Source organism: Buceros rhinoceros, unplaced genomic scaffold (genome assembly GCF_000710305.1).
Source record: "Buceros rhinoceros silvestris isolate BGI_N320 unplaced genomic scaffold, ASM71030v1 scaffold10078, whole genome shotgun sequence".
NCBI lineage: Eukaryota > Metazoa > Chordata > Aves > Bucerotiformes > Bucerotidae > Buceros > Buceros rhinoceros.
The window spans coordinates 1-14,036 of NW_010427425.1; the positions used below are offsets into that span (position 1 = coordinate 1).

A 14,036-nucleotide genomic window follows, 5' to 3' on the forward strand; every position below is an offset into this window, starting at 1 on the left:
GCCGTGTCCGCACGTTCGGAAAGGGAGAGCCCGGGCGCTGGCCCCGTGCCAGGCTGCCGAGAGGTGGAAGCGCTCCCGAGTGCCCGGGCTGCCTGGGGTCACCTGTTACACCCTCACGGCGCATTACGTTGGGATGTTCCCAAGGCAAATCTCAGCCTTGTCCAGATCAGGTCCTTACTAGTGCAGACACTGTGCTGGCTCTCTGTGTTTGTGTGCAGCAGCATTGCCGGCGATCGAGCTTTGTAATGTGCTAACGTGTTCATCCTGACAAAAGGAGAAGGCAGAGGGGTGAGGCCTGTCCCAGGGGCTCCTCTGTGGAGACTGGGGAGTCGTAGTTTGTGCTGTTCATTTGAGGCACTAAGTTGCTTGGGGAGTCCTGTGGTCTTATACGTGATTTATATTTTCAAGTTCTAGACTGATGATTTCAGTGTGTTTTTCATGACTATACATTTCCCTGCTTGTGATTAAGCAGTATGAGTAAGTGCAGCTTGGTTTGCATTTGCATACGATGAACTCGTAAAGGTCTGAGAGATGAGCTCTTTAACGGCGGCTTGTTCTGTCAGTTCTGCTGGTAGCGATGTTGGTTCACCTTGGATCTTGCCGTTCAGAGGTGCAGCCCTGCTTCCAGTCATTTTTTAAGGGGAGATCACGGTGTGAGATGGTCCCAGGGTTGGGGAGGGGTGAACGGCCAGGTAGCTGCTGTGCGGGTTTACTTTTCCTGCGTGTCAGCAAAACAGCTTCCCTGAAAGCAGCCCGGGAGAAGGATGGAGGCAGCTGCCATTTTGCCATTGCCAGGTTTCCTGTTCTTAGAAATAGACTTGTGGCAAAACTGGTGGAGTTTGGCCTGAAGAGAGAAGTAGTGGTTTTGAGGAGTTTCTAAAGACATGTTTATTTGCTGTCTTTCCTAAAGATGAAGATAGAAGGTTGTACAGTTTAAGAGACAGGTTTTAAAAGCCTTTTCTGGAGAGCTGTGTCTTGTATGTAGATCCAGAAACCCTCTGAGCGAAGACCTGGCGGAGCCCTGTTCAGCCCACACGACGTTTTTCTCTTGCGTGTCTCGCAGAATTTGCAGGTTCACTGAAATGGTTTCAGTAGGTGAAGGAGCTGGTTGCTCAGAACTTTGACTTTTTTCTAGTCTTTTCAGACAGTGTATCTCGCTGTCTTGATAGCAGTTGAAAACTGGGAATAAACTCTTCTCAGGAGTTAAATTGGAGCAGCCTCGGTCCCTTCCTGCTGGCAGATCAGGCACACAGCGGTAGCTCAGGCATGAAGAAAAACGTTCAGTTGTGCGCCGTGATTCGCGTTTTGCTTGGGTGACCTTGGGCAGGACTGATAGTGTGTGGAAGGAGTTTGATAGCGAGGCGCAGCCTTTCGTCATCTGGCAAGTCCAGTTTACAAACCCCTGCGCTGTGCCAGTTCGTTCTGGAACAGATGGGAGGTGAGTGTTCATGCTTCTGCTGGGCCCGAGTTCGGAATCTCCCCGCGGTGGGGAGCCCAAAGCTGCAGAGCAGTTCTTCAGGACTGGCGCTTACAGTCAGCCCTGGGCCCTCTGCAGTGAAGAGGTCGTGTGGCAGCAGATGACGTGTCTTGCTTGCCCTGGATTTGTGTTCTGATGCCAAAGGCAGTCTGATGTTTTTTCCTCTGTGTGCGGTTTTAGATTTCTGATACGCTGAAGCGGTTTGCGGTCAAAGTGACTACGGCCAGTGTGAAGGAACGGAGAGAGATCCTCAGCGAGCTGGGAAGATGCATTTCGGGGAAAGGTAACGGTTCTGGGGCACTGTTCTGGTGACCAGGGCAGAGAAGAGCGTGAAACTGTTTTGCTCAAGGGCTGTGTGGTACCTGAGGGGTGTTTTCCTGAGGGAGGGGGCTGGCAGCGTTTGGAGTCTGTGCTTTCTCCCGGTGTTCATTCCAAGCGTGGGTTTTGTGGGAGCACAGGAATCTGGTGATTAGTGCGTGCGCTTTTTCCAGTTAGTAGCTGTAGCGTCCTCTGTATTAGTTTTTCTTTAGTGTATCCGTTGCCTGTTTCTCTCCTGAGTCTTAGCCTGGTTTCTGATGATTCACGGGATGTTTATACATACACACAAATATATAGAGAGTATGGAAGATTTCACATAGTCTTAATAAAACAGTTGAAGGAATTTCTAAAAATCTTATTTCTCTCATTTTCTGAAGATGTCTGTGAAATAATAGGTTCCAATTTTGCCATTATTTTTAAAAACATGCATAAAATATATAAAAAGAGAGAACTTCTAATACGATCCTTGCAAGCAATTCTGTAGGTGCGGGCAGTTCACTGATTCCAGAGGTGAAGTCAATCATCTTTGTGATAAAGATTAGGATCTCATCGATTTGTGAAGAAATATTTTGAAATACATTCTGTTACAGACCTTCCTGAGGCTGCAGTGAAAGGCCTTTGCAAACTCTTCTGCCTTACTCTGCATCGATACCGGTGAGTAAACTGATGTGGAAAGGCTGCACTGCTTAATCTACCAGTATTGATGGATTTATTAGTTCAGCTGGTGTGGAGCACGTGGGAATGTTAACGTGCAGGGTCCCGTAGTTGTGTATGACACTGAGAGATGTCATCTAGTGATATTAAAAAGCTTTACAGCACTTACCTTCTGTTTTTTCACCTCTAATTTTGAAGTTAAAACTTGCATCCTGTGGTTCAGTTGGCAAGAATGAATGCCCCTGTCCTGATGAAGCAGGACTGAGGTGTCCGAGGTGTCTTTAAGACACTTTTAGATTGGATTAAATCATGACCTGTTGTAGGGAAGCCGTTCAGAACATGTTTTCTTCTGCAACCTGCCAGAGAGCCTCGACATAACTTCTGTCGGCTGAGGAGGTGAATGGAGCTCTCTGCCAGAAACTTCTACACTTCCTGCAATAGCAAGATGTAACGGCTGTAAGCTTGACTGCTGCGATGGCAGAGCAGAGCCCTCTGTGTGACGGTGGTGTAGCATTTTGTGTCGTGTTGCCAGGATTTGTACCGCTCACGCAGATGCCTTTTTCACCCTAGCGACGCGGCGTCCCGCAGAGCCCTGCAGCTGGCGCTGCAGCAGCTGGCAGAGTCCCAGCCAGATGCAACAGCAAAGAACCTGCTGCACTCGCTTCAGTCTTCGGGGATCGGCGGCAAGGCTGGAGTTCCCAGGTGCTGCATGGGTTGGGTTGCTTTGTGTGGCAGCAGTTCTGAGCTGCTGGTAGTTGCTCTTGTGTTTGCAATGATTCTTATGCTGCTGCTTTGCGGAGGTGTTAATAACGTTTAGAGACAAAGGTGTTAATGACCACTCAAGCGTTCCTCCTTTACCTCTTCCGTGTGGTCTGTGAAAGCAGAAGGACCATCTTGGTATTACTGCTGGTGGAGTGGGTCAGAGTTAGTTTTGCCTTTGTTAATCTTCGAGTCTGGGGAGATGGGCAATAAACTCTTTTATCAAGAAATAGTCTCCAAAACGATTAGGAAACAAAATTTCTTTGCCCATTTGGTATTCAGCTGGCGAAATTAAAGACCTTATCATAGACAGGAAGAAAATGAAATTTGAAGCTAAGCTGAGGAGAACACACTGCTCTTGTATCGTGGCAGCATCTGGGAACACCAGTGGTTCCAGAAGGTGACTGAAGGGTTTTGTTCGGCTGACACAGGCCCCGCACTGCTGCCCTGCAGTGCCTCCATGGCCAAATGGGAGCGTAGCAATTAGAAAAAATCTGGTCTTGGTTTAAAGGCTTGCAGTGATGTGGCATTTACCCTTCAGTCGCAGTGGCTGTGTGCAAAGGACACTTCCTGTGTTCTTTCACTTTGAGGTAGAGATCAAAATGGGGTGAGGATCCCGAGGGAGCGGCGAGATGGGATCTGTTACCTGACGTGGAGGGAGGAGGTGAGAGCAGAAACCAGAACTGAGGAGTGTGCCAGGAGAGAACGTAACCTGAGAAGCAATTTGGCAGCGTGAGGCTGGGAAGCTCTGACAGTAAAGATGAGCAGCAGATGAGAAATCTGGAGTCTCTTTTTGGGCACTCTCAGCTGGCCAAGTACTTAACTCTCATTTCTCAGCACCACTGGGAAGATCCAGAAATGGGCTTTCTTCTGCTGAGGTTTTTCATTCCCAGCAGGCAAGATTTGTCCTCTCTCATGCCGTGGTTCTAAGAGGTAAACAGGCGCTGGAACACGTAGCTTATGAGGAGGAATTACTTCTTGTGAATGCTAAAACTTCAGCTGTGTTTTTTTGTGATCGAACTGCCTCGCTGGGAGCTGTAGCTTTACCTCCTTCTCCTGTTTGTTACAACAGTAAGAGCAGTGGATCTGCAGCCCTGCTGGCGCTCTCCTGGACATGCCTGCTTGTACGCACAGTCTTTCCAACACCTGACAGGAGACAGGGAGAAACGTGGAAAAAACTGGTACGTTCTGTTTGGTTTGCAGAAGTATCCCCTCGGAGATAAGGACTTAAATATTTCTAGTGTCTTTAAAGGTGGTGAAACATTGCGGATAATTCTGAATGTAACTGATAATGTCACGTCGAAATCCAGGTTTACCTGACAATCGTTTTTGGTTTCTGGTGCGTGTTGATCTCTCTTGCTCTGGAGAAAGCAGGAGGGGTGTAAAGCACGAGGGTGGGGCAGTCTTGCACCCGCAGAGCTGCTCTGTGTACGATGGAGTTTCTAGACCAGGCATGATGTGGTGCCTCCAAGGTGCGGTCTGCAGCACAGCACGGGTTGCTTGTGCCTCCCGTGAAGTACTTGCATGTGGTATTTTGTCATGTAGTGTCAAATAGCTTTTTGCTTTCTTTTCACCTACTTTAAGAACCTGAACCTGTGACCATGCTCATAGCACCTTGGAAGATAGTTGGAACACGTTTTAAGAACAGATGTAATCTGATACAAATTGCGATTTTCAAAGCCAGAGTTTCCAACACTGTTACGCTTGGTTCTGTGAAGTGGCGCGTGTGAGATGAGAGCAATGGCAGCTTGTTGGAAGAACTTACACCACCCAAGGACTTTTCCTCAGCAGATTCAGCTAATCACTGACGTGTCTTCTTTGATATGAGCTCCCCGAGAAGCAGATGCATGAAGGTTTTGTCGGCTGTTTCCCTCGGCAGGTGGAAGTTCAGTGTTTGCTCCTTTTGGAAGTCCTGGGAGGTTCTCATAAGCAGGCGGTGGATGGGGCTGTGAAGAAGTTGAACAGGCTGTGGAAAGAGGTGATGTTTATCTTACGTGACCGTGTTCAGTCGCTGTTCTGGGTTCTGTTAGTGTCAATGTGTCTTGCTCTTTTTCTCCTCAGCACCAAGACCTGGTGGATCAGTACCTATCCATCATTCTGGGTCTCGAACCGAACCAGAGTTACGCTGCAATGCTGGGACTTGTGGTGCGGTTTTGCACAGCTCAGAAAGAGATCGATATTATCAAACGATACAAGGTAAATCTTAGTAGGTATTGCTTTTTTGGGGGTAATAAGTAGCATCACTTGTCATCGTGGAGAAGGGGGCTGGTGAGCTGGGTTCTTTGCGTCTGCCCTGGTTTCGTTATCTGTCAGTTCAGTAGTCCTGCACTTCTGACTAAAGCAGCTGGGACAGGTCTGTAGAGGAGATGTCAGATATGTGGCTGTTTGCCACGTTTGTTCGGTGTGGATGGCCAGCTCTGCATCTACAGAGATCCGTGCTCTCCCCCGTCGTAGGAGTGGAAGGCAGCATTTCGCTCTCGCTGCATTTTGAGTGTTGGTCTGAAGGGTAGAGCAGAGAGCACAGATCTCTGCTCGACTGTCTGCATGAGCATGCAGCAAAGGTTCTGCTTGGCAGATAGGGCGACCTTCCAGAGGAGAGTGAGGAGGGGTGTCGCGCCTGGCTTCCTGATGGTGTGCAGGGAGCTGGGTGTAGCTTGCCATGTGGCTGCAATGTGGTGTTTCTGCTTGTTCAGAGTGCTCTTCTGGATTTCTACTTGAAGACCATCCTTATGAGCAAGACAAAGCCTCAGAAGCATGTACTGGTGAGACATACTGTTACTGAGCTCTTTGTGCCTCTGTCCTACGGGCAACATCCACCGCTGCGCTGAGCGCTTTGTTCCCTTTGCAGGAGAGCTGTTCCCCGCTCCTGCGCTACATGTCTCATGCTGAATTCAAGGACTTAGTTCTGCCAACTCTGCAGAAATCCCTGCTACGGAGCCCTGAGAACGTAATTGAAAGTGAGTCTGTCATCTCTGTGCGTTGCTCTGTCAAAGAGCATGAACAGTTCTCCTTAGAGGCCTGGAGTTGTTGGAGGAGAGTTTCTCTCTGGACTGTGCGTTTGGTCCTGTGAGCACAGACAGCAGGGTTGTCTGGCATTCTGAGGGCTCACATGTGGAGGAGCAACATTTGTGCTGTGATCCCAAGGGCCTGGGTATGTGGTAGCTACTCTTTGCGCTGAGGACAGAATTTCACAGCTGAGTGCTAAGAATAATCTTGAATTAATCTGTTCACTGGGCATCGGTTTCAGTGGTTTTTTCTTCCTACTCCTTACTGACCCTGCCTGCTCTTGATGTGAGTTGTGGGGAAGGGTGTATTAAAATTCTAAAACCAGTTACTTAACGTAATATGCCATTATGTTTTCTGTCTTCAGCAATCTCTTGCTTGCTCGTGTCTGTGAACCTGGATCTCAGCCAGTACGCTCTAGACATTGTGAAAGGACTGGCCAGTAAGCGCTCTAACTTCTCAAGGGAATGATGAGTTTAGAATAAAGCGTTCATCAGCTTTCTGGCTGTGCCTGTAACAGCTTGATTACTGGGGAAGAGGTTGTTTTATGTGGGAGGGAGGATGATGCTCCAAATGATAATTTGGAACTGGGATAGTTCACGTCACAGTTCCAGAAGTTGAATCAAGCCACGTGTAAAGATAAATCCTTGTCTTGCTGATTTAATGCAGTTTGTCGTAAGGAGCTCTTAGCTCGTGCATTATTTTCTAGCTCATCTGAAATCCAACAGTGTGCAGCTGATGGATGAAGCAGTTGTGGCATTAAAGAACTTGGCTCGGCAGTGTAGTGATCCTTCGGCTGTGGAGTCGCTGGGCAGACACCTTTTTGCCATCCTAGGGGGTGAGTAAATTGTAGGATAAGTAGTGGGGATGAGTAGAGGTGTGACAGCTTCAAGGAGGTTTGCGTATTGTATTTTCTGTTGTCTTTAGTTGCCCGTGGGGTGGGAGTGGCTCAACCTGGATCAGGGATAACGGGGCAAGCTTTTGTACCGTGGAGGAGATTCTTGATGTAGCACGTAGCTGTTGTCTGTCTGTCTGTAAGCCGTGAGTCACCCCTTTGTTTCTTGTCGGCAGGCTCAGAAGGGAAGCTGACAGTGGTTGCTCAGAAGATGAGTGTCCTTTCAGGTGAGGATCCTAGAAGAAAGCTGCTTCTCTGGTGGAAGAAATTCAGCAGAAGGCTGAGTGAAAGGGATCTGTGTTTAAGCCTTTAGGATTCTCTGCCTGTTGTTCCAAACCGGCTGTAGTTTGTGCAGGGTACCACGTGCTGGCTCCTGACTTTCTATTCAAAGGCAATAATTGGCTGCTAGGCTAAAATGTTTTATGGAGGGAAGAAAATACTGTATCTTGAGTAAAAATGAAGACAGAGGTGCTGCAGTATTAGTACATGGTGGATGTGACATCCAGATGTAGTGACAAGAAGAAGAGATATCTGTGCAAGGATTGAAATATGAAGGGTCATTCTTGATTGCTTTTAGGTTTTGCAGCAAGTGCTGGTGGTTTGGGAACTAAGGAGGGAATTCTGTCCTTTCAGGGATTGGCAGCCTTAGTCACCACGTGGTTTCTGGATCCTCTAGCCAAGCCCTGTCTGGAACCGTGGCTGAGCTTTTCATCCCTTTCCTGCAGCAAGAAGGTGGGATCTCTTGCCTTTGTCTGGATTTGCTAAGCTGCTTTTGTCTTGAGGGGATTTTCATATGTCCTGTTACTCAGGATAGATCTGGATTCTCTCCTGGTGTGTTATAAAACTGGTTGCCCTGTTTTGATGAGCAGCCCCATGGAGACAGTGCTGTGTCTGTTAGAACATACATTCTCTTCCTGCCTCCTCCTGGTGGTGTTATCTGTATTCTATCTATGTTCCTCTGTTTTATGGAATTGCTGTACTGACGTGAGCTCTGTGTTAATTCCTAGTCCACGAAGGCACGTTGGTTCATGCAGTCTCTGTCCTGGCTCTTTGGTGTGTTCGGTTCACCACGGAAGTCCCTAAGAAGCTGCTGGAATGGCTCAAGAAAGCCTTCAGCCTTAAAACCTCTACTTCAGCTGTGAGACATGCCTACCTGCAGTGCATGCTGGCCTCTTTCAAAGGTAAAACTGTGCAGCTGTTAGTTACTCTCTTGACTGTGGCTTAAGAGAAGAGTAAGCAACATCTGTGCTTCCTGATGGAGGTCGATAGCTGTGTGGATTAAGGAAGATTTTGTAAGGTGGTATCTCTTCACTGGCCTCCTTCGTGTTTCTCCTTAAATGCTCTTTTGCCTTCAAGTTTATAGAGCTGGTTTGTCTCCTTGTATAACCAGCATCCCTGCCCATCGTCCTGTGTTTCATATACACCCACAGGAATTTTTGATTGCTTTATTTCAGTCTTATGTTTGAACTGTTATATTTCTGGGTTTTGTTTGATATAGCACCCAGCACACTGGGATCCGGGTCTGTGGCTTTGGCCCTTGGAATCTTTAAAAAAAAAAAATTGTGTTTGAAATGATGATCTTCAGAAATTCTAAACTTTTTGAGATTTCTGTCTGTTGGTACTGTCCTCTTTGACTTCAGCATTTCATCCGTGGGTCAGCAGGCGATGGGAGATCTCCTGTTTGTGTTGATGCGGTGTGAATCAGAAAGATGGGCTGAAAAACCACTCTAAGAGCTACTGAGATCTCACAGGATGGTGGTGCGTTCAGAGACCTGAGTGTGGCCAACCTGAAGCTGCTGATGCTTGCTACAAGCAGGGGGGATTTTGTATGTGAAGTGTGCAGCTGTTCAGGGAATCAAGGCTCAAGGTTCTTACGTTCTAAATTAGTTTACTCACCACTGGAACAGTGACTACCATTGCTTTGACCCACCCAATGAAGCATCCAACTGGGACATAAAGAAAATAGATTCTGACTCTTAGGAATTTATGGTTAAAACACTACCTGTGAGTACTTAATGTAGAAAATCACGAGGTCTTTTGTTTCCTTTTCCAGTATTGTGTGTGAGCTGTTGCTTCTGGAAATGCCAGGGATACCTAGCTCAGGGTCTGTGGAAGTGAGGGTCAAAGATCAGTGGGATTCCTTGACTTCTGGATGTTTGAAGAGGAACAGATGGTCGTGGCTTACCAGGGATTTCTTTTCAAAGACTGTGTTTCCCTAAGACAGGAAGTCAGACTTGCTGTAATTTGAACCACTTCCCTTAATGTAACTGAATTAGCATTTGCTTTTGCATCCCGTGAACAGAAGCTTGTATTGAGGTAGGACCGTCCTGTCTGTGAGGAAAGGACTGAAGCGGGTATCATCCAGCTTTACACAGATAAAGTTTAGTGATAGCAGTGACTGGCAAATGCTCTGGGAGATTCAGAGTCCTCCCAGTGTGTGTCTGGTTCCTTCCCTTGTCCCGTGACAACAGAAGAACCATTGATGCCCCTGTGGTGCAGAGTGCGAAGGACCCTGTTGGTTTGTAACTCGTCTCTTTCTGTCTCCTCAGGTGACACGTTATTACAGGGGATGGACTTGCTGCCGATGCTGATCCAGACGGTAGAGAAAGCAGCCGCTCAGAGTACTCAGGTTCCCATGGTAACTGAAGGAGTTGCTGCAGCTTTGTTGATCTGCAGGATGTCTGTAATTGAGGGACAAACTGGTAAGGTCACAAAACTTACAGCAAAATCCCAAATAAACAGGCTCCAGGGTTGACGCTGTTTCTTGACGATGTGCATGAGCTACTGTTCTTTAACCTGTGTGCGGTTTCTGCATAGAAATTCTGCAGAATTGCCCTTTTGTAAACCAGAGAAAGATGTATTCCCATCTCTCTCAGTTATGGCAGTGAAGAATTCTTGCTCTTCTGTGGCTTTGCAAATTCCAGCTTCCAGTTGCTTAGGGCAATATTCCTCTTTATTCTGACAGAAGAACTTACATGCTAGACCTTGACTGATGCTTTAGAAGTATGACTTGCTTGTTATTTGGGTGGTATTTTCACAAGCACTCTTTGGAAAGCGTGAGGAGTGGAATTCTGTCTTCCGTTAGAGGATATAAGAACTGTCTTCAGTTCATACATCTGCCAGGAAGACTTGCCCTGTGAAAGGTTAAGGTGAGACTGTACATGTCACAAGTCTAAGTCAGAGAAAGGTTTTTTTATCAGCAGGTGCTTTTTGAGCATGCTTATAATTCTGTGTAAGAGAGATGAGAGCCTTTAGAATTGGAGACAAGTAAAGCTGCAGGTAACGAGTGATTTCAGGAGACGGAATCCTGCTGTATTTCACGCACGCTGGTGTGCTCTGACTTGTTTTGAAACATTTGTGATAGACATCTATTCTTTCTCTGTCAGAGTCAAAGCTGAGTGGTTTCTGGCAGATGGTTCTGGATGAGAAGAAACAAATTTTTACATCTGAGAAGTTCTTGCAGTCTGCATCAGAGGAAGGTAAATTGTCGACTACTGTGTATCCAGCTGCTATTCTGCCTTAGGACTTGTCAGAGCTAATGTTGCCGTTAGCACCGTTCTGTGGTCCCTGGTGTATCCAGTTTCAGATTAAAACGAACAGTGTGCCCTTTCAGAAGAACGTCTAGACTAGTTATAGTCTAAGCTTGACGATGAATTAATTTATTTCTTAATGAACCTGAGTTATCAAACATTTGCATTTCCAAATTTGTATATTCTGTAAAAGTCTTTCCAATACAGAATGTGTCTTTGTGGTGTCCCAGTTTGTAAGTAAATAGTGGCAGCCAATCTGAGAGATATGAAGAAGCCTAAAGTTAAGAGTAAGATGGGAAAAAATAATCTAAGGCTGGAGAAGAAATCACGTAGGTGAAAATCTTAAGATATGTGGGGGAAGAGTAATAATAGATAGGAAATCAATTTGGTTATAGATCAGTGTCTCTCTGCTGTTTTGTTCTCTTGTGTTTAATGATTAATTGAAAAAAAAAAAAGATCAATGCAGTGTACCCAACAGAAAACATTACTGACTACATTTTAAGTTGAAGGTTTTTAAAATGAGTTCATGAATCGTTTCTCTGAAGTGAGTTCATTTATCTTTTGTACAAAGCTTTGGAGAGGTAGAGTTTTCTAAATGGGCAATAACATAATTTCTCTGCTTCCTGCAGTCCCTGTCTTCTGAAGGCAGTGTGTATGTCCTTCCATTTTCCCTCGCGAGTCTGCAAATACCCAGCGTGATTTGGGAAATTTTATATTGCTCCCTTAGGATGTTAGATCCAGAAACCAATGCTGAGAGTAAATACTGTCATGATTTGTAGTTGGCTGTTCTAGCAAGACCACCCAGCTGACGTGCTTAACGTCCCCAAACTGTCCGATGCCTGGAACGTCGCGAGTCCCCTGCACCGTTCTCAGAGCAGGTCACAGCCCACGCCGTGTTCCAGGGCGCTCTGCTCCTGCTGTGACACTCTGGTTGAACACTGATACGCAAACCAAAGCGCCTAGTGACAGTTGAAGCTGGTCGAAGACGGTTTGAAGTAAAATACCAAGGCTACTGTTCAAGTAGTTTTATGCACTTGTGTGAGGATTCAGTACAAGTTTTATTGTCATTGAAGACATTTTGGCAGGGCTCAGGAATTAATGGCATTGATGCAGCAGCGTGGTGTTTATCGTTTGGGTTGCTCTGGCGATTTAGACAAAAATAGGTCACATATAGTGGGCAGGAAAATTCTGCGGGGGTCCAGCTAACAACATTTCTGTGAGATAATGGGGTTTTTTTCCAGTCTTGGTAGATCTGAGTTGGATTTGTCTCAAGCTTCGCTGAGAAGATTGTGTAGAGGCTCAGTTTGGGAAGCTATTTTAATGTGTCCCGCTTGACGTTTGTTTGCTTTCAGGAAAAAAATCTGTTTCCCTATGGAGTCTCATGCTATTTTAAGTATTTGTTTTTTCCCACAGCAATGTGTACGGTGCTGCAGCTGACGGAGCGCCTTCTCTTGGACCATGCACAGCGGCTGCCTGAAAGTAAAGTTCAGTACGTAGAGTGCTCTTGCTGCCAGCGATCTGTGTCTGATCCCTGAACGTCATTGCGGGCAGTGGGGAGGGTGGGCTTGGACCTTTGCACGGAATGTTGAGATCTTTGTGCTGTTGTGTCCAGTTGGTTTGCAGAGCTGCCTCCTTCGCTAAACCCATTTATGCCTCTGTTTTCAGGCAGTATCACCGTGCCCTTCTTGCAGTACTGCTGAGTCGGACGTGGCATGTTCGAAGACAGGCCCATCAGACAGTTAGGAAGCTCTTGTCCTCTCTGGGAGGGTACAAACTGGCCTATGGGCTCTTGGAGGAGCTGAAAGTGGTTCTCAGTTCTCACAAGGTGAGCAGTCAAGAAGCCTGGTTTCTGCTTGGACAGTTGTTCGTCTGCTGCCGGTCGTCTCCCTGCCCTAGATTTGCTCTGGATATTGAGGTGCAGTGCGATATGAGGATGGTTCAGTTCCAGGTGGTCTCCTAGAATGCTGCTTGTTACTAGATTGCTGTATATTATTGAGAGGTGCCTGTGGTGTGCCCAGTCTTTCCTATATAGGCAGAAGACTCACTAAAAATTATCTGGGAAGGAATCTGCAGTTTTCCATGGCCTTCTATTATTTTAATCCGAATTTAATCCCTGCTGGAAGACCAAGGGCTTCATTCCTTTCTTGATATTCTAGTTCTTTGGCCCTCACACCTCAGGCTGCCTATTTAGAACAAAGGTAATATAAATACTTTCATAGCAACTTTAACAAGAAGAAAATAAAAAAAAGGAGACAATGGGCTGTATTATTGGGTGTACTGTAAGCCAGCAGCACGTCAAGCTGTATCATAGATTAAGTTGCACTTAATTAGGTCCCAAGGCTGGGACTTCGTAAATAGTCTTCCCATGTCACAGATACAACCTGAATAAAGTATTTTTCAAATGATGCTGGGTAAAAATAGGCTGCAGCATTTGGGCATACTGTTCCCAGATAGCTGGTTCAACCTTTTCCAAAGTCCTCTTTGCCAAAAGCGATCGTTTTAGTTTTATTTTACCCTGGCTTGTCAAGTCTGGTATAGTCCTCCATTCTTAGCTTTTCTATCGCTGTCGTCTCTGTGCTTTGGTTCCACTGTTATCCTTTATCCCGTCTTTCCTTGGAAAACTCTTGGTGCCGATAGAGGGAGCTGATCGTTGGTATTCAGTATGGTGTTACTGTGGGGAAGCGTGCTCAGGGCTCAGGAAGGCTTGGTGTGATGTGTTAATGACGTGCTGTCCACTCAGGTTCTGCCTCATGAGGTCCTGGTGACGGAGTCGGGAGAGCTGTCAGAGCTAGGAAAGGCATACATCCCTCCTCGTGTCCTTCATGAGGCACTCTGTGTCATCTCAAGTGTGGCAGGGCTTGATGTGGATTCCTCTGAACCGGAAAAGCTGGCACTGGAGATGCTGCTGGTGAGCCATCATCCATCTGTCGGTAAGTGAAGGCAGAAGGCTCCTCTCATGGCCAGTGCTTCGGGATTTTATCTTACCTTTTTGTTTCATTGTATTAACAGTCTGCTTCCTATTTATTATGCTCATTTATTCTTCTTGCTAGTGGCAGTGCAGCCAGGTCTTTGGCCAGCCCTCCTCATCAAGATGAAGATAGATCCCAAAGACTTCATCAGCAAACACCTGAATGACATATTACCCAGGCTCACGGCCTATGCTCCGGAGAATGAGGTGATAAACGTCTGCGTTCCTTCTGTTAGGTTTGGGAGATGCTTTGGAACAGGAGAGTTTTCTGGAGGAGTTAAGTACTAACTGGTGTGTAAGCAAGATCCGTCTAAAAGGGGTGGAAAAGGCAGGTTCAGAGAGAACATCTCTGGAGAAAAGGAGCTGCCATTTCAAGGGGAAAGGCTGTGCACCAGCAACCAGAATTGTGATTGAGATTCGAGTACCTGCTGA

General features: G+C 46.6%; 1 protein-coding gene across 1 annotated transcript in view; it reads left to right on the forward strand.

Annotated features, from left to right (window-relative positions):
- Nucleotides 1-1,657: 1,657 nt before the first annotated feature.
- The window catches only part of GCN1L1 (GCN1 general control of amino-acid synthesis 1-like 1 (yeast)), a gene marked incomplete at its 5' end in the record, with an annotated part of 39,814 nt that continues 27,435 nt past the window's right edge, over nucleotides 1,658-14,036 (forward strand). Inside the window, 19 exons of the mRNA XM_010141900.1 lie at nucleotides 1,658-1,760; nucleotides 2,386-2,449; nucleotides 3,020-3,151; nucleotides 4,281-4,389; nucleotides 5,088-5,186; nucleotides 5,270-5,404; nucleotides 5,902-5,970; nucleotides 6,057-6,165; nucleotides 6,579-6,653; nucleotides 6,921-7,049; nucleotides 7,283-7,333; nucleotides 7,740-7,838; nucleotides 8,114-8,287; nucleotides 9,656-9,808; nucleotides 10,493-10,585; nucleotides 12,050-12,125; nucleotides 12,302-12,461; nucleotides 13,377-13,566; nucleotides 13,687-13,811. Coding sequence (XP_010140202.1) covers nucleotides 1,658-1,760; nucleotides 2,386-2,449; nucleotides 3,020-3,151; nucleotides 4,281-4,389; nucleotides 5,088-5,186; nucleotides 5,270-5,404; nucleotides 5,902-5,970; nucleotides 6,057-6,165; nucleotides 6,579-6,653; nucleotides 6,921-7,049; nucleotides 7,283-7,333; nucleotides 7,740-7,838; nucleotides 8,114-8,287; nucleotides 9,656-9,808; nucleotides 10,493-10,585; nucleotides 12,050-12,125; nucleotides 12,302-12,461; nucleotides 13,377-13,566; nucleotides 13,687-13,811 — 2,145 coding nt within the window. The remainder of the gene's footprint in view (nucleotides 1,761-2,385; nucleotides 2,450-3,019; nucleotides 3,152-4,280; nucleotides 4,390-5,087; nucleotides 5,187-5,269; nucleotides 5,405-5,901; nucleotides 5,971-6,056; nucleotides 6,166-6,578; nucleotides 6,654-6,920; nucleotides 7,050-7,282; nucleotides 7,334-7,739; nucleotides 7,839-8,113; nucleotides 8,288-9,655; nucleotides 9,809-10,492; nucleotides 10,586-12,049; nucleotides 12,126-12,301; nucleotides 12,462-13,376; nucleotides 13,567-13,686; nucleotides 13,812-14,036) is intronic.